We start from the raw sequence: 23,983 nt of genomic DNA, 5'->3' as shown, positions 1-23,983 counted from the left end.
ATTTAGTGAAGCTGCTACGGCCTTACATTAGTGCTTCCTGTTATTCAATAATTCTGTTTAGTTGTACAAAAATTGCTTTTAGCAATCCGTACTGGCTTTCTCTAATCAAACAACATGTGTTCAAATTGCTGATAATTGTTTCCTGAACTTTCCCACTGAGGTTAAATGACTGGTTTGTAACTACTGGGTTTATTCGTGACACACTCTTTTGAAGGAGGCAGCAGCATTTGCAGTTTTCCCATCCTCTGGCATCACTATTACATCTGTGACAAATGACCTATGACCTCTGTAGGTTGTCTCCCTTCCTGGAACAACCGATGCAGCATCTCTTCTAGATCAGGTGATCTTGGGGTCTTTAATTCTCAGTCCATCCGGAATCTTAGACACATCTTTCCTCACAGCATCTTTGATGAAGACTAAAGTTAAGTACTCTGACTCCTTGAATGGGTTTCATTTTTGGCCTTTCCTTTTACAACCTTTGGATGCCTCAAGACATTTCTGAATTCCATTTTATGTTGACTGTCAATCTTCTATCATATTTTTTTTATTATCCGTATTTTCCATCTGAACTTTATGTGATCAGCTAGATTCTCATTTACATAAACAACTTGCCATCTGCTATATGCCCTTTTCCGTTCTATACTTTTTGATCATCCGGAGAGCACTGGATTAAATGTCCCATTGCACTTCTCTACAGTGTGTTTGGATGCCAGCAGAAGCATATCCATCTTAAAGGTCTCCTGTGGTTTAATCACAGTTTTGCCTGCTAAAGTTTGATCCCAGTTTAACTGGGCAAGTTGTGTTCATCCCTCTGAAATTTGCCCATCTCTAATTGTCTATCCTGGAGTGGTCTAAATCCTTTTACAGAGCTATTCTGAATCTTATGATCACTGTTTTCTAGGTGTGCCCCTGTTCCATTTGAACTGGCTGTTTCCCTTTAATCAGGTCAATGAGGCTGAATTCTTTGTTGGGCCAAAACTCTACTGATCAAGAAACAGTAAATATAGTCATAGTTATACTTTATTGATCCTGGGGGAAATTGGTTTTCGTTACAGTGGCACCATAAATAATTAAATAATAATAAAACCATAAATAGTTAAATAGTAATATGTAAATTATGCTAGGAAGTAAGTCCAGGACCAGCCTATTGGGTCAGGGTGTCTGAGCCTCCAAGGGAGGAGTCGTAAAGTTTGATGGCCACAGACAGGAATGACTTCCTATGACACTCTGTGTTGCATCTCGGTGGAATGAGTCTCTGGCTGAATGTACTCCTGTGCCCAACCAGTACATTATGTAGTGGATGGGAGACATTGTCCAAGGTGGCATGCAACTTGGACAGCATCCTGTTTTCAGACACCACTATCAGAGAGTCCAGTTCCATCCTCACCATATCACTGGCCTTACGAATGAGTTTGTTGATTCTGCTGGTGTCTGCTACCTTCAGCCTGCTGCCCCAGCACACAACAGCAAACATGATCGCACCGGCCACCACAGACTCGTAGAACATCCTCAGCATCGTCCGGCAGATGTAAGGACCTCAGTCTCCTCAGAAAATAGAGACGGCTCTGACTCTTCTTGTAGACAGCCTCAGTGTTCTTTGACCAGTCCAGTTTATTGTCAATTTGTATCCCCAGGTATTTGTAATCCTCCACCATGTCCACATTGACCCCCTGGATGGAAACAGGGGTCACCGGTACCTTAGCTATCCTCAGATCTACCACCAGCTCCTTAGTCTTTTTCATATTAAGCTGCAGATAATTCTGCTCACACCATGTGACAAAGTTGCCTACCGTAGCCCTGTACTCAGCCTCATCTCCCTTGTTGATGCATCCAACTATAGCAGAGTCATCAGAACACTTCTGAAGATGACAAGATACAACACAGGAACAGGCCATTCAGCCCACAATGTTGTGCTGAACCAGCTAAAAAGCAAATCAAAAACACATAACACTAATCCCTCCTACCTACACCGTGTCCATATCCCTCTATCTTCCTTATATCCATGTGTCTATCCAAATGTCTCTTAAAAGCCTCCAATGTATTTGACTCTATCATATACTGGGCATTGCATTCCAGGCATCCATGACTCTGAGTAAAAAAAAAAACTTGCCCCTCACATCCCCCTTAAACCAACCCCCTCTGATCTTCAATGGATGCCCTCTGGTTGTAGACATTTCACAGAACATAGAAACCTACAGCACATTACAAGCCCTTCAGCCCACAATGTTGTGCCGACCATGTATGTAATCTACTCTGGAAATTGCCTAGAATTACAGTTTGTACCTTACCGTATAGCCCTCTATTTTTCTAAGCTCCATGTACCTATCTAAGAGTCTCTTAAAAGAACCTATAGTGCCTGTCTCCAACACCATCGCCGGCAGTGCATTCCACGCACCCACCACTTTTTCTGGAAAAATTTACCCCTGACGTCCCCTCTGTACCTGCTTCCAAGCACCTTAAAACTATGCCCCCTTGTGTTAGCCATTTCAGCCCTGGGAAAAAACTTCTGGCTATCCACATGATCAATGCCCCTCATCATCTTATACATGACCCTGGGAAGCAGATACTCTGTCCACTCTATCTATGCCTATCATAATCTTGTAAACCTCTATCCAATCTTCCTTCAGTACTCCAAAGAAAACAGCCTGTGATAGCTCATGCCCTCTAAACCAGGCAGCATCCTGGTAAAACTCTTCTGCACCCTCTCCAAAGCCTCAACATCCTTCTATAGTGGGACGATCATAACTGTTTGCAATACTCCAGATGTGGCCTAACCAGAGTTTTATAAATTTGCAACATAACCTCCTGACTTGAACTCAATGCCTTGACTAATAAACACATGCATTCTATAAGCCTTCGTAACCACCTTATCCATCTGTGTAGGCACCTCCAGGAAGCTACGAACTTAGATCCCAAGATCTCTCTGTTCAGCAATACTGTTAAGGATCTTGCCCTTTACAGTGTACTGTCTCCCTGCATTTGCCCTACCAATGTGCAACATCTCACATTTATCTGAGTTAAACACCATCTGCCATTCCTCAGCCCATATCTGCTACTTGTCTATATCATGTTGTGTTTTTTGCCAGTCTTCTACACTATCCACAACTCCACCAATCTTAGTATCATCCACAAATTTACTAACCCACCCATCTACATCTTAACATAGAACATAGAATAGTACAGCACAGTACAGGCCCTTCGGTTGTGCCGACCCTCAAACCCTGCCTCCCATATTAGCCCCCACCTTAAAGTCCTCCATATACCTGTCTAGTAGTCTCTTAAACTTCACTCGTGTATCTGCCTCCACCACTGACTCAGGCAGTGTATTCCACGCACCAACCACTCTCTGAGTAAAAAACCTTCCTCTAATATCCCCCTTGAACTTCCCACCCCCTACCTTAAAGCCATGTACTCTTGTATTGAGCAGTGGTACCCTAGGGAAGAGGCGCTGGCTATCCACTCTATCTATTCCATCTAGAACAAGGGAACAACATTCGCCTCCCTCCGATCCTCCAGTACCATTCCTGTAGACAACGAGGACATAAAGATCCTATCCAGAGGCTCAGCAATCTCTTCCCTCGCCTCGTGGAGCAGCCTGGGGAATATTCCGTCAGGCCCCAGAGACTTATCTGTCCTAATGTATTTTAATAACTCCAACACCTCCTCTGCCTTAATATCAACATGCTCCAGAACATCAGCCTCACTCATATTGTCCTCACCGTCATCAAGTTCCCTCTCATTAGTGAATACCGAAGAGAAGTATTCATTGAGGACCTCGCTCACTTACACAACCTCCAGGCACATTTTCCCACCTTTATCTCTAATCAGTCCTACCTTCACTCCTGTCGTCCTTTTGTTCTTCACATAATTGAAGAATGCCTTGGGGTTTTCCTTTACCTTATTCGCATGGCCCCTTCTTGCTCTTCTCAGCCCCTTTTTAAGCTCCTTTCTTGCTACCCTATATTCCTCAATAAACCCATCTGATCCTTGCTTTCTGAACCTCATGTATGCTGCTTTCTTCCACCTGACTAGATTTTCCACCTCACTTGTCACCCATGGTTCCTTCACTTTATCTTCCTCACCGGGACAAATTTATCCCTAACATCCTGCAAGAGATCTCTAAACATCGACCACATGTCCATAGTACATTTCCCTACAAAAACATCATCCCAATTCGCACCCGCAAGTTCTAGCCTTATAGCCTCATAATTTGCCCTTCCCCAATTAAAAATTTTCCTGTTCTCTCTGATTCTATCCTTTTCCATGATAATGCTGAAGGCCAGGGAGTGGTGGTCACTGTCCCCCAGATGCCCACCCACTGAGAGATCTGTGGCCCGACCCGGTTCATTACCTAGTACTAGATCTAGTATGGCATTCCCCCTAGTCGGCCTGTCCACATACTGTGACAGGAATCCGTCCTGGACACACTTAACAAACTCTGCCCCATCTAAACCCTTGGAACTAATCAGGTGCCAATCAATATTAGGGAAGTTAAAGTCACCCATGATAACAACCCTGTTATTTTTGCACCTTTCCAAAATTTGCCTTCCAATCTGCTCCTCGGTATCTCTGCTGCTACCAGGTGGCCTATAGAATACCCCCAGTAGAGTAACTGCTCCCTTCCTGTTCCTGACTTCCACCCATACTGACTCAAAAGAGGATCCTGCTACATTACCCACCCTTTCTGTAGCTGTAATAGTATCCCTGACCAGTCATGTCACCCCTCCTCCCCCTTTTTCCCCCTCTCTATCCCTTTTAGAGCACTGAAATCCAGGAATATTGAGAATCCATTCCTGCCCTGGTGCCAGCCAAGTCTCTGTAATGGCCACTACATCATAATTCCATGTATGTATCCAAGCTGTCAGTTCCTGATGCTTCTTGCATTGAAGTACACGCACTTTAGCCCTTCTGCCTTTCTACCTTTACACCCTTTATTCTGCTTCTCTTTCCTCAAAGCCTCTCTGTATGTTAGATCTGGCTTTACTCCATGCACTTCTTTCACTGCTCTATTGCTTCAGATCCCACCCCCCCCCTTGCAAATTAGTTTAAACCCTACCGAACATGCTAGCAAACCTACCTGCAAGGATATTGCTCCCCCTTGAGGTCAGGTGCATCCCATCCAATCTGTTCAGGTCTCCCCTTCCCCAGAAGAGATCCCAATGATCCAAAAATCTGAAACCCTGCTTCCTGCACCAACTGTTCTGGTTCATGGTTCCGCCTCCTTCTACTACTAGAGAAAGCAGGATCTCCCAGTGGCCACACATTTTAATTCCACATCCCATTCCCATTCTGACATGTCTATCCATGGCCTCCTCTACTGTAAAGATGAAGCCACACTCAGGTTGGAGGAACAACACCTTATATTCCGTCTGGGTAGCCTCCAACCTGATGGCATGAACATTGACTTCTCTAACTTCCGCTAATGCCCCACCTCCCCCTTGTACCCCATCTGTTATTTATTTTTATACACACATTCTTTCTCTCCCTTTTCTCCCTCTGTCCCTTTGACTATACCCCTTGCCCATCCTCTGGGTTATTCCCCCCCCCCCTTTTCTTTCTCCCTGTCCAGCTCTTGGCTCCATCCCTCTCCCTCCTGTCTTCTCCTATCATTTTGGATTTCCCCCTCCCCCTCCCACTTTCAAATCTCTTACTAGCTCTTCTTTCAGTTAGTCCTGACGAAGGGTCTCAGCCTGAAACGTCGACTGCACCTCTTTCTAGAGATGCTGCCTGGCCTGCTGCGTTCACCAGCAACTTTGATGTGTGTTGCTTGAATTTCCAGCATCTGCAGAAGTCCTGTTGTTTCCTTCTACTACCCATTGTGTTTTCCCCTATTCCTTCTTCACCTTTCCTGTCTATCACCTCCCTGCTTCCCCTCCCCCACCCCTTTATCTTTCCCCTTACTGGTTTTTCACCTGGAACCTACCAGCTTTCTCCTTCCCACCCTCCCCCCACCTTCTTCATAGGGCCTCTGCCCCTTCCCTCTACAGTCCTGACGAAGGGTTCCGGCCCAAAACGTCAACTCATCGTTTCCACGGATGCTGCCCGACCTGCTGAGTTTCTCCAACGTTTTGTGGATGCTGATTATTCCTGGCTTTTGCCCTTTTCTGTTCTTTGCTGCATACCTGCTCCTCAATATATTTCCTGCAAGTTGTGGCCTGTGGCCTAGGCCCAAGTAGTGTAAATGCATCCTCCAGGTTTCTTGACTGTCAACTGTTAAGACTCTATCCTTAATCATTTCAGAACAGCCTCTTTTTTCAACGCTGTGGTGTTCTTCTGGATTGGTGCTGATGTTCCTATTTGTTTTTTTTTCCATTCTCTATGTCAATTCTTTGCCTGTACTGATGTGTCAAAGATCAGTGTCTAAGACCAATTTTAGGTTCTTTAAACATATGGGATCTTTGGTATGGGGCTGTTTCTGCTAGCTGTTTTTTGAAAATTTTATCTGCTTCATTCCTACTCTACGCGCTTATACTTTAATTCATTTTTGAATATTAAGGAATCAAAGTTTTCTTTCAACGTTCTCATTCTACAGCTGTCTGAAGATCACCACTATCTTGGGAGTAGATAAATTACAGAGGCATGCATTTCCACCTATTAAGCAAATACAGGAGAATTCCTTATCCTGTGTGGATTTAGATTAAGATAATACTGGCCCAATTCACTGTTTCACCAGGTAATACTGTTCTATGAATTGTACTGAGCAAAACAGATATAGATACTGGAGATTGTGTTAAAACAAAAGATCCTCTGGAAAATCCCGGCAGTTATGCACAACGTTTCTCATCCTCTGCATGCCAGCTTGGTTGAACAGCAGAGCACTTTGAGTAATAGACTAAGACAACTGCACTGTTCCAAAGAGCACTCTATGAGGTCATTCTTACACTCGGCCATTAAGCTCTATAATGAGACAAATTATAGCCGAGGAAATGACGTCCCTCTCCTGTTAAGACTGTTGTTAACCTCTGTTAACTGCACCCTGCCATCGAGGACACCCAGTGGCGTACTACCATTACTTCTTATGTGGACGGTGTGAATGTGCACCCATTACTGTATAATCTTACAGTAATTTTTGCACTACCATTTACCAGTGTGAACTTGGAAATCTTCTAAATCTTGTAACTTTTGACTTGTAAATCTTGCACATCTTATTTTTAAGGTAACTTATTTTGTATCAGTGCAATGTGACAATGTAATTTCCTTTGGGATCAATCAAGTATCTATCTGTCTATAGGTTGTGAGATAAATTTATGTTAAACTATGTTCTAAATTTAATGACTTTTTGTTTCAGCTAAGTCCTGGACGTGTTGTCAGACTCGATGTGGAGAGAAGCGCTTAAGGGACAGTTACTGTTCGTGCTCTGATGACTGCATCCAGGAAAAGGATTGTTGCACTGACTACCATAGTGTTTGTAAAGGTAATGTTCATGACTAGAAAAAGAGTCAAAAGACAATCCTCACCTTATTGTGAAATATTGGTGCGTCCTAGCATCGAGGACGCCTTCAAAAGGGATGATTCAAGAAGGAGCATCCATTATTAAGGACCCCCATCACACAGGGCATGCCCTTTTCTCCTTGCTACTATCAATGACAAGGTACAGGAGGCTGAAGACACTCAGCAATTCAGGAACAGCTTCTTCCCCTCTACCATCAGATTTCTGAATGGACAATGTACCCATGAACACTACCTCACTTTTTTTAGCTCTGTTTTTGCATTACTTTTTTTTTTGTGATTCATGGTTTGTAAATTAGCCATTTATTGCTGCAGAACAACAAATTTCACAGCATAAACTGATGAGATTAAACCTGATTCTGATTCTGATTCTGGAATCAGTGGAGAAATGAGACTAATCCGAAGTAATAGACTGCTGGAGGAATTCTTGAGGTCAGGCAGGATCTGCTGAGGCAGGAGAAGATGGTTGACGTTTTGGGTCGTGATCCTGAATTAGGATTTGAAAATGGAGTCACTAATCTGTAAGAGGGATGTCTGTTGGTGTAATTGGAACAAAGATGAATAGTGTTAGCATTGAATCACCCTAAATAAAAAGAATGTTCCTGCTAATCTGAATCTAAAGTTACTTGTGTCTTGTTTGATTGATTGGAAACAATGGTTGAAATACTTAGCTTGGAGGCCAGCAGGAACATAAGAACATAAGAAATAGGAGCAGGAGTAGGCCATCTGGCCCATCAAACCTGCTGGCTATTCAATTAGATCGTGGCTGATCTGGCCGTGGACTCACCTCCACCCACCTGCCTTTTCCCATAACCCTTATTTCCACTACTATACAAAACTCCATCCAACCTTGTCTTAAATATATTTACTGAGGTCGCCTCCACTGCTTCATTGGGCAGAGAATTCCGCAGATTCACCATTCTCTAGGAAAAACAGTTCCTCCTCATTTCCGTCCTAAATCTAATCTCCTGATTCTTGCGGCTATGAACATTGTCAGGAACATTGGAAGCACTGGAGTTAGTGACTCTGATCAATTATATTTTATTAGATCTGATTTGATGAAAGGTTATTCTGAGTGTTGGCGTGTGGCCAAGTGGTTAAGGCATCAGTCTAGTGATCTGAAGGTCGCTAGTTCGAGTCTCATCTGAGGTAGTGTGTTGTGTCCTTGAGCAAGGCACTTAACCATGCATTGCTCTGTGATAACACTGGTTCCAAGCTGTATCGGCCCTAGTGCCCTTCCCTTGGACAACATTGGTGGCGTGGAGAGGGGAGGTCTTCCATACAACCTTGCCCAGGCCTGCACCCTGGAAACCTTCCAAGGCGCAAATCCATGGTCTCACAAGACTAACAGATGCCTATTAACCTGAAATGTTTATACATTTTCTTTCTCCATGGACACTGCCTCACCTGCTGACTATTTCCAGCATTTCCTATCTTTTACTTCAGCATCGGAAATATTTTGCTGTGGCATTGAGCAAGATTTAATATTGTAAAAGTTCAACGTTTTTATTTTGGTAATGTAACAAACCTGATTAAGCAAAATAGATTTATATTTAAAAGTAATTATTAAAAATATTTGTAGCAGAAACCATCAAATATCAACAAGTGTTTTTCTTTTAGTAACAATCTTATTTTTCATCAGGTGAGAAAAGATGGGTTCAGGAAGATTGTGAAGATGTTGCCACACCCCAGTGTCCAGCAGGGTAAGACTTTCCTGATTCATTCAGTGTAGGTCAGTTCATGGGAGTTCACCATAGACCACTTAAAGTTTGAGTTTGACTAGAACTGAGAGAATTTATTCTCATTAGCTACAAGCATCAGAACTGAACTGCTCATTAAAATAAAATTATTGGGGAACAAAGCTCCACTGGTAATAAAAATTCATTTTGTGGTCCATTGTAAAATGATTGTGACACTGTCGATCTTGGTGTGCATCCTACCTGTTGATTTTTTTTTGATATACTGTAGGTTTACTCAGCCTCCTGTCATCTTGTTTTCAATGGATGGGTTTCGAGCAGACTATCTTCAGAAGTGGAAGAGTCATGTGCCTGTTTTGAACAAACTTCGTGAGTATCACCAAAAGGGAAAGGAAACAAGTGTATTCCATTCTCATCTGTCTTCTGTAAGTTTAAATTTCAAAGGTCTTTTGATGTGATGCACACCTTTCCCTTACCAGGTTTAGTTTAAACTGTTGCTGAAAAACTCTTGGCTCATGCAAGATATCTAATTAGCACTCTGTTCATTAGTTCACAAATAATCCACATTGATCATGAGTGAGTCTTTTCCTCTCAAGCTTTTGCAACTTAAGTTGATTACAATATTGCTTTTTGATGGAGCATTGAGAATGTTTGTTTTTTTTTTGCAAAATTCATGTTACTGATTGCAATGGCTCAGATTTTCTTCAGGCCAAGAAAATAGGCAGCTGAGGCATGAAGTTATCTTCAAGCCCCAGTATGTGTATTTATTTTATAGAGGAAAGTCAACATGGAAGATAATACTGAAAATCAACAAAAAGCTGCAAAAACTAGAAATCTGAACTAAAACCTTAAAGGTGCTGGAAACAGTTAGCAGGTTAGACAGCACCTATGGAAGGAGAAATGGACTTCAGATTTCAGGCTGAAGAAGATCTGAATTGCTAACTCTGATTCACTTGTCCACAGAAGTTGTCTAGTCTGCTGCCTGTTTCCTGTTTCCAGCACTTTCTGGTTTTATGAGGAGATATTAGTAGCTTTGGGAATAGTAGTGGGTTTATAAAATGAGCTCTTTTCTCCAGATGTACGTGATGTAAAATATTCTCAAAATTTACTTAACATTTCTGGTTCATGTTTTGCACTGAATTGAATTCCCTTTGACTCCCTGTGGCCGTGAGCGTCAGACATTTGCATTTTACCTGCATGATGTGTTTCTTTCCACACCGCTGGTAAAGGCTAGGTTAGTACCTCCCCTCCCTTCCCTCCGAGAAGAAGAGTGTGAAGAATCAAAGCCCATTGGAGTAACTTGAATTGATAAATCTAGGCTTTAACTTTCAAACACAAACAAGAGAAAATCTCTCAATGCTGGAAATCCAAGCAACACACAGGCCAGGTAGCATCGATGGAAAAGGATACAGTAGACATTTCAGGCTGAGACCTCCACCACAAACAGTATATTCCACCACTTGGAGCCAGTTTCCCACTGACCTCACTTCTAACCACACTGCTGTGTAAGCCTCGTAACATGATTCCACTTTTCCATTAGCTGCTCTGATCAGATGCATAGAAAATTGTCCTTGGAAAAGATACCAATCTCTTTCTTAAGTCCAGGTTATTGCTGCCAATTCACTGACTTGCATTAGAGTGGAGTAATCGGACAATAAAAAATATGCTTAATCTATTTATTGTGGTTCTTGGCAGGAACTTGTGGTGTGCGAACTCCATACCTGATACCAGCATATCCAACCAAAACCTTTCCAAACCACTACTCAATTGTCACAGTGAGTAAACCAATATATAATTTGCTGTGTGTGTTTCATTGTGATTCTGGAGTAATATAAAAGAAAGTCATTTGGAGATTGTGAAAATCTTTGCACTGTATGAAGTTTTCATCGCAAGGTATTCCATATAGTTTGGAGGTGTCCTGATTTGGTTTAGAGATCATATTTAATTTGGAGACAATCCCTGTGCGATGTAAACAATTTAATGACATTTCTTTCTTTAGAATTTTGGCTCATTGGTTACTCACAATTTCTTAGAGCATTTAAAAAAATAATTTTTTGGCATGCTTCACATTGTCAAAACATCTTAAAATGAATTCATTGTATGTGAAGACTTTGAAAACTTATGTTATCTTCTTAAAAATATAAGTCTTCTTCAGATCCATCCTTCTCTCCCTTTTTATATCTTTTTATTAGTTTTTGAAAACTTAAGCTTTATGGGTCTAATTTACTTCAGGAGCATTTGTTGCCTGTTGTTCAGTAACTAGCAGTTTCTGTTAAGTATTGTAATCATATTGCACTATCGAAGGAGGAATTTATATTTGCAAATCAGAACATGGAATCGAAGCGAATATTGAATCTTTAAGCTCCTGCTGTGGACTACATGTTTCAGTGCTGTAATAAAGTAGGCATACTAAATGCCTGTCCAGTCCAACAGCACCATGGTCTTTTCACACACCATGTACAGAAGAGAATATCAATACAAAAGGTAACTCATTTTCAAAGGCATTGTCCGTGGATTGGAGATGTATCTGAACGGTGTATACAACAATGTTAGCTTCCGAGCCGAGCAATGACGATTGCCAACACCTGGAAATCAGCTCAGAACATGCGCAATGACTGAGTTATTGTGATGCTTGAACGAATCTGCAATTAGGATAGCTAAAGCTTGCGCCAGAGCTGAAGCGGTAAGAATGAGAGTGGCTTATGCTAAATGCAAAGTTGAGATACAAATGGAGAATGTTCACAAAGACATGGAGAAAGCTGGTGTAGAACCTACACTGAGTGCACTCAAGCAGGAGTGTGAAAGTGAGGCTGCCTTAGCAGAGGCAATGGTGTACGAAACAGCAACTGACTTAGACCGTGCTCCAGCTCTACAAGGAGAAGCTGACCACGTCACACAGCCAACATGCTTTTCACGTAATCCAAGTACTGATTGTCAAAGTCTACAGCAGCAAAGACTCCATACCCTTCTGCTGTTTCTGCAGTCCGGTCTGGATGTCACTAGTAAACAACACTACCTTGGAAGACATCTTTCAGATAGTCCACAAAACTGTTTCTTTCATTTCTTCTATGTCTCCTTTTTCTTTTAAATGTGTTTCTGGGGTACTGTTGGAGCCTGTGATCTACAGGTTGAAGATCGATTGAGCGAACTGGCACTTTGATGTCTCAGAGACGATTCCAGGGGGCGACTGGCCTCAAGACCTAGAAGCTTAGAGACGGGTGCAAGCCCATGATCGACTCCGTTTTTTGCCAATTATAGCGTCAAGGATGATTGAAACATCGCAACAAGTACAGAAGGCAATTGCGTGTTCAGCGCTATCTGCAAGCCTTTTGCTTGCTGCTACAGAAAAAGGTGACTTCATGTGACAGTCTCTTGCTGGTTGCTCCCGATGCTGTGGAGGATGGCATCAAAGCTTTGGGTCTGCGATTTATGGATTGGACTGTAGTTCAATTGGACCGGTTCAGCTTTGTGTTTTTATGCTCTGTGTTTTCTCCCAGTCTGTCTTGTTGCTGTTTGAACGATTTTTTTTTGCGTAGTGGGGGGAAGAGTTGATGTTCCTGTTGTCGTTTGCGTGGTTTATTTTTTGCGCACACGAGAATGATTGATGTTCTTGTTGCTGTTTCCACAATTTGCATTTTATATGTGTGTGGAGGGGTGGGGTTGATGTTCCTGTTGCCGTTTGCGTGATTTTTTTTCTTTTTTTACGTAATTTTTTTGCACATGGGGGGTATTAATGTTCTTCTTTGAGCATCTTGCACGGTTTTCTTGTTTTGTAGCTATCTGAAGAAGATGAATCTCAAGAGTTGTATACTGCATACATACTTTGATAATAAATGTACCTTGAGCCGTGAGATTCATCACAGCAAAAACCTCATTCGAGATTTGCTACCGATACCAACCCCATTTGCATAGAATGAACTTCCATCCATTGCAAAACACACATCTGGCCAATCAGTCTCCACAATGCCCTCATGCAGGAGCTGCAGGTGCATTAGATTTGGCTTGGTATCTGGCTAGTTGAGACCTAGTCACAGCTAAAAGGGTTTGACAGCTAGTCTGCCAGTTATCAGTTGTGGAAGTCAAACTTTCGCAATGCCTTGGAAGGACTAAGTCTCAGACCTAGGGAAGAACTTGCCCTTCCCTGTAGGTGGCTTGAATGTGAATCACTGCAACATGCAAAAAGGGTTTGGGCAGTGTGCATTCATAATCCATTTATGGGTTTGCAGATGCTGTGGTTGAGCCTCTAGGCTGTTGTTCTTTGTGTCTATGAACTTTGCGGTGATATGCCCCGCTAATATGATGAACTGAATACCGAGGCTTTGGGCTTACCCTGAGCTGCTGGGGGATTTGGATCTAAGGACCCAATTTGGTTTGGAATGCCTTTGTTGTTGCTTGCTTCTGTTGTTTGCATGATATATTTTGTTTTCTCTTTCTCTGTGCTTTGGGGGTTGGTTGGGTTCATTCAGGTTTCTTGCTTTGCGGCTGCCTGTAAGCAGACACATCTCAAGGTTGTATCATTTATGCATTAATTGATAATAAACTACTTTGCATCTTTGACAAATGCAATTGCTGTCCAGGGGCAAATGAAGAATCTGTCTTCAGCAGACTCAATAACTTTCTAAATGTTTTACACAAGGAACCCCGGAAGCTAATGGAACTTACAGATCTGTTGTTGGAACTGCAAACTGCAAAAAATGAGGGTTATCTACAAGGACTGAATTTCTTGGATACAGCAAGAGGAGTAAACCCTATGGTGGAGAAACTACCAAGCAACATGCAAGAACAGAGGATATGCAATGGGTTGAAGTATAAAATGAAGTATCATGCCCAATATCCTCCATTTTCATTCTTTGTGGAATTTGTCTTCTGCCACGCAGAAATGCGAAATGACTCTAGTTCTATGTTCTCAACTTCTGGTAACATGTCATTCAAGGAGAGGTCTCTAGTAAGAGCATGGAAAACCAAAACCCCTATCACAGTCAACAAAACTGAAGTATATCACTCTGTCATGGATCCCAATAGATAATGCTCTGTCCAAAGAAAATCGCCCCTTATGGAAATGCAGAGAGTTCAGAGAAAAACCGTAGAAGCTTTCTAAAGGAGCTCTCAATATGTTTCAAATGTTGTGCTTCAACAAAGAACCAAGCAAAAGACTAAAGCTAACACACACTACACTGAGCACAACAGTGACCAGCACATATCATCACTTCATTCAGGGCCGTCACCTTGGGCTATTACCCTCAGCGGAGCACGGCAGGGAGTCAGCTGAGCATCCATCAGATGTATCTTCTCCCTCATGCACTGAAGTATATGCAAAAAGGATTCCAAATGAAATCCTTTTCTGAACTATTTCGAGCCAACATCCATCTGAAAGGACATCCTGAGCAAAAAAATAAAGGCATATGTAATATTAGATGATCTACAATGTGTCATTGGCAAAGTCAGCATTCTTTGACACATTCGGTGTTCAAAGTTTTCCCATAAATTCTAAAGATATGTTCTGGAACATCAGGTGTGGCTGGAAGAAAAGATAGTGATTTGTCATGGAGTCAATGGAAGGAGTGGTCTGCTTACTCTTGCCAACCGTCAATGAGTGTGACCATTTTCCCATCAACGGGGATGAAATCCCAGCTCCCGAAGCTGTACATGATCATTCACATCTTAAGGACATGGCTGACAAGACTCCCGCATTTGACTTTTCCGCTGAAGTTCTCCTTTTGCTTAGCAGTGACACTATCTGTGCACATAAGGCATGTGAACAGTGCACTAGTTGGCACGATGCACCTTAGGCATGATGACTAGACCTGGTTGGGTCATCGTGGGTGAACTCTGCCTCAGTGGTGCTCATCAAGCTATTGTCAGCATGTTTAAAACTAATGGCCTGGAGAACGGGTGCCCAAGACATTTCAGACCCTGTGAGAAAGGAACCTATATGAAAGAGAAGGTTGCGCGTTGGCAAACCAACCACCCTGACGTACTCAAACAAATTTAGGCAAGCTGGTCTTCTGTCATTCGGAAGATGATTATAAACTGGCACCTTCCACTGAAGTGAGGTCTTCCTTCGAATCATGAACGGTAATTTCAGTAAATATGTGTCAAACAGTTGGGTAGCTCCCCTTCCTTTCCACTCTCCACGACAGCTCCTCCCATGCAACAGAGAGCAAAACCTTAGTCAACTCCTGTCTCTCTGTCACCAGTTGAGAAGGAAACCAGAAATGAAAGATTATTTTGCCGAGTTCATGGAGATACTCTTCAGGAACAATCCTGGTGAGCTGGCGCCTCCACCAAATCCCAACAAAGAAAACTGGTAATTATCCAGCTGTGGTTTTTACCACCCCAAAAACCTGCACGAATACGAATTGTCTTTGATTCAGTGCGCAGTTCAAAGATGTATCACTGAATGATGTGCTCTTGTGGGGTCCTGAACTCAACAACAGTTTGCTCAGAGTCCTCGTGTGCTTGAGAATTAGGTCCTTTGCAGTGATGGCAGACATTGAACAAATGTTCCACAGCTCTCTAGTGAGAGGGGATCACCAAGGCTACCTCAGATTCTTGTGGTTTCATGACCACCAACCGGACAACGAGATTCTGGAGTAACGTATGTATTTTGTTACTGCCTCTCACTGGCTGTGGCAATCCATGGCCTTAAGAGGACAGCTATCAAGGAAGAGAAGGAATTTGGTACGTAGAAAGGTATTTCTATGTTGATGTAGTCTTAAATCATTTTCTAATATAGGAGAAGTAGTTAGTGTGGTGGAAAGAACATGAGATGTTAGCACATCCAACAGTGCTATGATCATGCAACATTTTCCATCTGGAGGTCTGGCCAAAGGTCCACAGAATCTTGATTTTGACAGGACCTCCCTCCAATGTTACACTGTCTAGGCCTTGGATAGGATCTCATTACCACTATCCTAACCTTCTAGGTCACTGATCCTGAAAGACCCTTTACGTGTTGTGGCATGCTATCAACTATCAGCAGCCTATTTGTTGCTCTTGGATTTGGTGCTCCAGTCAGTATCTAGGGATGCTTCATGTCAAAAGTGTTGACCTTGGACACTTTGCACGAGATGCCCCACTCCCTAAAGAGAAACACAAGCACTGGCAGCAGTGGTGTTCTTCCCTTCAGGATTTTAAAAACTTGATGATTCCAAGAGCCTACACAATAATTCTGCTATCTACAGCTCAAAAGAAAGAGGTCTGATTTACTGTAATGCATCAACTAAATCTATTGCTGCTGTTGCATGCCTGAAAGTCACAGATGCTGTTAGATATAGTGAAGTTGAATTTATCCTGGGCCAGGCAAAGCTTGCTCCCAAAATCAGATCTCACTATACCAATACTTGAACTCGGTGCGACTGTTCTAGTAGTTAAGATGGCAGAGATGATCTGAAGAGCTGGACACAGAACTAAATGACATTAAGTTCTTTACTGACAGCAAGATTGTACTCAGTTATTTATTTAATAAAACAAGGAGAATCTATGTTAGATTATTAGATTAGATTAGATTATGAGGACACTCAGTCCTCGTTTATTGTCATTTAGAAATGCATGCATTAAAAAATGATACAATGTTCCTCCAGAAAGATATCACAGAAACACAGGACAAACCAAAACTAAAACTGACAGAACTACATAATTATAACATATAGTTAGAACAGTGCAAAACAATACCGTAATTTGATAAAGAGCAGACCAAAGGCACAGTTTAAAAAAAAAGTCTCAAGTCCCAATAGCCCCATCATCTCACACAGACGGTAGGAGGGAGAAACTCTCCCTGCCATGTACCTCCAAGTGCCGCAAACTTGCCGATGCATTGGAAGCACCCGACTGCAGCCAACTCTGAGTCCGTCTGAAAACTTAGAGCCTCCGACACTGAGCACCGAGCACCATCCTCTGCTGAGCGCTTCGACCCTGCCCCGGCTGCCGAGCAACAAGCAAAGCCGAGGACTAGGGGCCTTCCCCTCCGGAGATTCTGGATCACACAGTAGCAGCGGCAGCGAAGCAGGCATTTCAGAAGTTTCACCAGATGTTCCTCCGTGCTCTCATGTCTGTCTCCATCAAATCAGGATTGTGCACTGCACCCTACTTGACAGATAACAGATATCGCCACCGGAGTGGCTGCTGCGAGCTGCGTTGCGCCACCATCTTCTCCTCCCGCCATCGCTTATGTATAAAACAGAATCCAGTGTATCAGGTCTTCAACTCAGAAGGGCCGTTGGAACCATGTTCCTACTGATCACAGTCTGGCTAATCATGTCACGAGGGCTGCAAGCTAATCAGCTCACCATCTCCTTCTGGTTAACTGGTTCAGTATTTCTTGCTGATCCCCACCAAGAACATCAAGGCCAGTGAGAATGGTTCAAGACTGTTTCAAGACCAGTCTGAGAAGATCTTCCAAAAGACCTAGAGAAATGACCATTTGACTTTTGTTTCAGTAGTTGAGTTTGATATCCTATGGACACCAGGCAGGGAGTGTTCTGGCCTCCAGAGGTACAGTTCGTTCTGTATGAAGATCACTTCCTGTATGTATGCTGTTTTTCAAAAATACTATTCCCTGCGCAGGTTAATTTGGATTTTGTTTTGGGAGCACATCTATCTCCATCCCCTTTTTTATTTACTCTTGAAACAGCAATGTCTGCGAGTCTTAAATTTTATTAATATTGGTAAACATTTAGTCAATATACTTTGAAGGAACTATTAGGTTTGTCATTTGTCGTTATTCAGATATCATTGCACCACTAGTTTACTCTTGTTTACACAGCATAGTTTTGGAATGTTGCCTGTGTGTATTACCTTGGTTAACACTGATTGAGAGAACGCTTGGCAGTGTTAGTACATTCAGGCACGTGATGATCCTGTATTGACTTTAATACATATTTTACTTAACTTTCACAAGTAAACTGTCATTTAAAAACCCGTCTCAGATGATTTTTGAAAAGGTATTTAACTCGCTGCATTGCTTTGTATATCTGCACTGCGAGAGCAGCAGATATTCAATTTCCTTTTCAGAGCAACTATTGAATCTAAAACTTTATATTGGACAACACATTCCAAATCATAAATACTCATGCAAAAGAAATCCCTCATGTAGTCTCTCGCTCTCTTTGTATGTCCTTTCTAATCATCAACACTAATGCAACAATAATTTAACTTTTATTTACTCAATTAAAGTCATTTGTGGTTTGAAATGCATTTCTATGAATCCATTCTTCACTCAGTGAAACATTCAGGTAGTCTTGTGGCATGCTTTTCCATTTCAGGGGCTGTACCCGGAATCTCATGGTGTGATTGACAATAGTATGTATGATGTGGATATGGACGCTACTTACAACATTCGAGACAAGGAAAAGAACAATCCCCTGTGGTACAAAGGTCAACCTGTGAGTATTGAAAATGATATTTGTACATTTTAAATGCAACACTGTGATTTTAGTACATAAAAACACTTGGAAATATTCTATGTGTGGATAGTCAGAGGCTTTTTCTCAGGGCTGAAGTGGCTAACACGAGAGGACACAGATTTAAGGTGCTTGGAAGTAGGTACAGCGGAGATGCCAGGGGTAAGTTTTTTATGCAGAGAATGGTGAGTGTGTGGAATTGGCTGCCGGCGACGGTGGTGGAGGCAGATATGATAGGGTCTTTTAAGAGACTCCTGGATAGGTACATGGAGCTTTAAAAATAGAGAGCTATGGGTAACCCTAGGTAATTTCTAAAGTAAGTACATGTTTGGCACAGCATTGTGGGCTGTAGGTTTTCTCTGTTTCTACTTAAACCCTAATCAACTGATGATACAATTTGAGATTGGTCGGTATGATGTGGGCATCACTGAGTTGTGGTTGAAAGATGGCAATAGTTGGGAGATTAACATCAGGATATACTTTATATCGAAAGGGCAGGCAGGAAAGCATAGGTGGTGGTGTGGCTCTGTTGGTAAGAGATGGAATTACATCTTTAGAAAGAGGTTACATAGGGTCAGAGTATGTTGAAAACTTGTGGGTGGAGTTAAGAAACTGTAAGGGTGAAAAAAACTATTATGGGAATCATATATAGGCCTCCAAATAGTAGCCAAGATGTGGAGTTGAGATTGCAAAGGGAGCTGGAAAAGGCACGCATTAAGGGTAATGATGCAATTGTAAAGGGGGACTTCAATATGTAAGGGAGCTGGGAAAATCAGGTTGGTTCTGGACTGCAAGAGAGGGAATTTGTTGCATGCCTACAAGATGGCTTTATAGAGCAGCTTGTGCTCAAGCGTAGTTGGGGAAAGACTATCTTAGATTGGGTTTTGTTTAATAACCCAGACCTTATTAGGGAGCTTAATGTAAAGGAAACCTTTGGAAGCAGTGATCATAATAGGATTGAATTTACTACTGGACTTTGAGAGGGAGAAGCATAACTCACATGTATCAGTATCTCAATGGAACAAAGGGAATTTCAGAGGCATGAGAGAGGAGCTTGCCCGGGTGGATTCGAGGAGGATACTGGGGGGAGCATGATGGCAGAACAGAGGCGCTGAACTTTCTTGGAATAGTTCACAAGGCGCAGGATACTCTACTTCCCACAGAAGAAGTAGTTCTCAATTGGCAAGGGTAGGTGACCATGGCTGTCAAGGGAAGGTATTGACTGCATTAAAGCCGAGGAAAGGACATTTAAGGTAGCAAAAATGAGTTGGAAGTTGGATGATTGGGAAGTTTTTAAAATCCAACAAAAGGCAACTAAAAAAGCTATAAGAAGGGAAAAGATTAAATATGAGTGCAGACTAGCCAATAATATAAAGCACAAAAGTGTTTTCAATTATGTAAAGAGTAAAAGAGAGTTGAGAGTTGATATTGGACCACTGGAAAATGATGCTGGTGAGGTAGAGATGGCAGATGAATTTAGTGTATACTGTGCTTCAGTCTTCACTTTGGAAGAGTCTAGCAGTGTGCCAGAGGTCTGTGAGTGTCAGTCAGCAGGAGTGAGTGCCATTGCTATTAGAAAGGAAAAAGTGCTAGGCAAACTCAAAGCTCTTAAGATGGATAAGTCACCTGGACTAGATGGACTACCTCCTCGAGTCCTGAGAGAGGTTGCTGAAGAGATAATGGATGCATTGGTCATGACTCTCAAAAATCTCTTGATACTATCATGGTCCCAGAGGACTGGAAGGTTGCAAATGTCACTCCACTCTTTAAGAAGAGAGGAAGGCAAAAGAAAGAAAATTTTAGGCCAACACACACAAAATGCTGGTGTGTTTCAGCCCAAAACGTCGACTGTACTTTTATCCATGGATGCTGCCTGGCTTGCTGAGGTCCTCCAGCGTCTTGTGTGTGTTGCTCAGATTTCCAGCATCTGTAGATTTTTCTCTTGCTTGCAAAATTATAGACCAGTTAGTGTAACCTCAGTGGTTGGGAAAGTGTTGCAGTCTATTATTAAGGATGAAGTTTCAGGATACTTGGAGACTGATGACAGAATAAGTCAAAGTCGGCATGTTTTCTGTAAAGGGAAATCTTGCCTGACAAATCTGTTAGAGTTCTTCGTGGAAGTAACAAGCAAAGTGGAAAAAGGAGAGGCAGTGGATGTCATTTACTTGGAATTTCAAAAGGCAATTGATAAGGTGCCTCACATGAGGTTGCTTAACAAGATAAAATCCCTGGGCGTTTGGAAAGCTACTGGCATGGACAGAAGAATGGCTGACAGGCAGGAGGCCGCAAGTGGGAATAAAAGAGGCTTTTTCTGGTTGGCTGCCAGTGACTAGTGGTGTTCCTCAGGGGTCAGTATTGGAACCGCTACTTTACACATTGTTTGTCAATGATTTGGTTAATGGAATTGACTTTGTGGCAAAGTTTGTGGATGATATAAAGATCGGTGGACGGTAGGTAGTGCTGAGGAAGCAATGCGATTGCAGCAGGAATTAGACAAATTGGTAGAATGGGCAAAAAAGTGGCAGATAGAATACAGTGTTGTTTTTGTTTGAATGGAAAGATGTTTCTCCTACTCATGCTCAATGGTTATGCGACGTTATGTCATGCTTAGATTTAGAGAAGATTCGTTTTTCAATTTCTGAATTTCGTCAAGACTTTCAAACATTGTGGGGAACCTTTCTGAATTATTTTCAAAACTTTCAAAACCCTCAATTCGTTGTTTAAATTTAGATATTGGCTATTATTAATCTTTATTATACGAGAAGGTATTTTACCTTCCCTTAATAAACAGGTTCGGTCTTGGTAGGGTTAGTCTTTTTTTTGTAATAAATTAGTATATTTCAATATAACTTTGACTAACCTACATGAATACGGGGTAATGAGATTATTATGATGAATATATACAATGTAATTGGTAATTGTTTTTTTCGACCTTTATATATACTTTCTTGTACTCTGTATTCTTGTATGTAAACCAATAAAAATATTGAAAGAAGAATACAGTGTTGGGAAATGTATAATAATGTGTTTTGGTAAAGGGAACAATAGTGCGGACTATTATATGGGGCAAAAGGTTCTAACATCAGAGGTGCAGAGGGACTTGGGAGTCCTCGTGCAAGACTCCCAGGGGTTAATTTACAGGTTGAGTCTGTGGTAACGAAGGCAAATGCAGTGTTGCCATTTATTTCAAGGGCAATCGAATATAAGAGCCAGGAGATAATGCCGAGGCTTTATAAGACACTAGTCATTCCGCACTTGGAGTGTTGTCAACAGTTTTGGGCTCCGTATTTTGGGAAGGATGTGTTGTCATCGGAGAGAGTCCAGAGGAGGTTCACGAGGATGATTCCGGGAATGAAGGGGTTAACATACTCAGTTCATTGCCCAAGTGTTTCAGCAGAGGAAGCCCGTTGTCACAAGTGATTATTGTCGCATTAAAAAATAAGTCTTCACTTGTTGAAGAGAAATTACATTCTGATACGAAAAGTGATGAGTGAAGGCTACTAAACAGCTTCCTCCCACAGGCAGTCAGACTGCTGAATAGCTGCTCTACCTGACTCTGCTCTGGACACTTTTAACTTGCACTGGCCACTTATAACTTGATTTTAACTGACAAGTGGCTATTGTGTTTTACTATTTATTGTTATGTTTATTATTTAGTGTTGTGTCTGTTATGTTATGATTGCACTGCTCCTGGGAAACGCTCTCATTCTGCCCTGCAGAGCTGATGTACGGTTAGAATGACAATAAAGTTTTTTGAATCTTGAATCTTGAAAGTTGAATTTGTCCTGATATTTGGAGGCATGGTTAAGGGAACAGAGAGTTTGGAGCAGGTCTGGTCATTGAGGTTGATTGATGAAGTGGAAAGACAGCGATGATCTGTACCAAAAACTAGGAGGTCAGAAGGCAATGAGGACAGGAGTAGCAGAGCTTAACTCAACCTGGATGCAGTGCAAGAAGGAGTGTAATGATCTTCCACTGGTTGTAACGTTCAAAGTAAAGTTATTTTCTAAGTACGTATATGTCACCATACAGGGAAGGACATGACTAATTGTCATCACTTCCACCTACACCATTAACCTAGTTCACGGCTGAATTCAGTTCAACCCCATCTGCACTTTCAGCAATCAGTATAAACCAGTACACAGTAACCTTCCCCTAGATACTTAGCACTGTTACCCACACACACACTAGCTTCAGCTAAGACGATTACCCAACTCTCTTTTGGGGGCACCAACATAGTGTCGTGTGCCTATCTCGTTTACCCTCTGTTTGCCGGGGAGGAGGCAGCATTGAAGCCAGTTGGTCCGAAGCATTCCATACCACAGTCCACTTCCCTTTTGCTCCTGCACCACCTCTTTTGATTCGCAAGTTGCTAATCCTTTTCCTACTTCTGCGCTTCTCCAGCGCCACACCACCGAGCAATCCCCCTATTTAATCCCAGCCTAATCACGGACAATTCACAATGACCAATTAACCTACCAACAGGTACGTCTTTGGACTGTGGGAGGAAACCGGAGCACCCAGAGGAGACTCGCGCGGTCACGGGAAGAACATATAAACTCTTTTTGGGCAGCGATGGAATTGAATCTGGATTGCCCTTGAGCTTTATGAGGTCACGCACACTCTCTCTGAGGGAGTTGGGTGGGGTTTCTGACAACGCAGTGTCATCTGTGGCACAGTGGAAGTGTCTCCATTCTGACTAAGCACCGTGAATTTGCTCTGCACTCTTGCACGTTGTTCTCTTGGGAAGGGGGAATTAGATGAAGCTTGCTCTCCAAACTTGAAAAAAAATAAATCTAATGCAGCCACGTGCTGTGTCTCCATCAAGAACTTGCACAGACTTGGGTGAATAAAAGAGCTTGGGTCATGTTTGCAGCTGCAGGTGGTTCTGCCCTTGTCCTCTGTCATGGTTAAAGTTGTGGTTGTAACAGTTTGATTTTGACAACTGTTGTCAATCAGCCTCACTGAAGCTGAAATAACTGAATTGGTCCCTAATAATGCCTGGTAACTGTGGCCTCCTCCAGGGAGCCCTCTCTCAACCTCTTGGGATGTTTTTGGGTTAAGGACATATAGCAAATAACTTCTGCCACCGATCTTCAGATCTGAATATGAGCTGTAGATTAAATTTAAAACGTAGCTCTGGACAGTGAGATACTAGAACTGTGAAAACAGTAGTTAATTGAAGGACCAGACAGTGTTGATTAACATTGTCTTGAGTGTCAGCGTGAAGGTGGGGGTGGGGGGAGTGAGAATTATGTGTGGTTCAAAGAAAGCATTGTAGATACATTGTAAATATAGAATTGCCCTTTGATCTAAGCATATAAAGTGTCAAGTAGTGTTGGGTCGAGTAGGCCTCTTCCTCCAAAAGGGTGTCAATAAGGTGCCTGCTGTGCCTTATTTTGTTGAATAAAGAGACCTCTTCATATCTATTAGCTA

The 23,983-nt window shown here is 42.2% G+C and overlaps 1 protein-coding gene across 5 annotated transcripts in view; it reads left to right on the top strand.

The window, feature by feature from the left end:
* The window catches only part of LOC140194093 (ectonucleotide pyrophosphatase/phosphodiesterase family member 3-like), a 139,851-nt gene that overhangs the window by 26,714 nt on the left and 89,154 nt on the right, over window positions 1-23,983 (top strand). For all 5 annotated transcript variants that reach the window (XM_072251516.1, XM_072251515.1, XM_072251514.1 and 2 more), the window contains 5 exons: window positions 7,289-7,414; window positions 9,092-9,152; window positions 9,418-9,515; window positions 10,842-10,921; window positions 18,410-18,529. In XM_072251516.1, the coding sequence (XP_072107617.1) occupies window positions 7,289-7,414; window positions 9,092-9,152; window positions 9,418-9,515; window positions 10,842-10,921; window positions 18,410-18,529 (485 nt within the window). The remainder of the gene's footprint in view (window positions 1-7,288; window positions 7,415-9,091; window positions 9,153-9,417; window positions 9,516-10,841; window positions 10,922-18,409; window positions 18,530-23,983) is intronic.

The sequence above is a fragment of the Mobula birostris genome, chromosome 2 (assembly GCF_030028105.1).
Source record: "Mobula birostris isolate sMobBir1 chromosome 2, sMobBir1.hap1, whole genome shotgun sequence".
In the NCBI taxonomy this organism is placed as follows: domain Eukaryota; kingdom Metazoa; phylum Chordata; class Chondrichthyes; order Myliobatiformes; family Myliobatidae; genus Mobula; species Mobula birostris.
The sequence above is the reverse complement of the archived record's forward strand: the minus strand, read 5'-3'. Positions and strand labels throughout refer to the sequence as shown.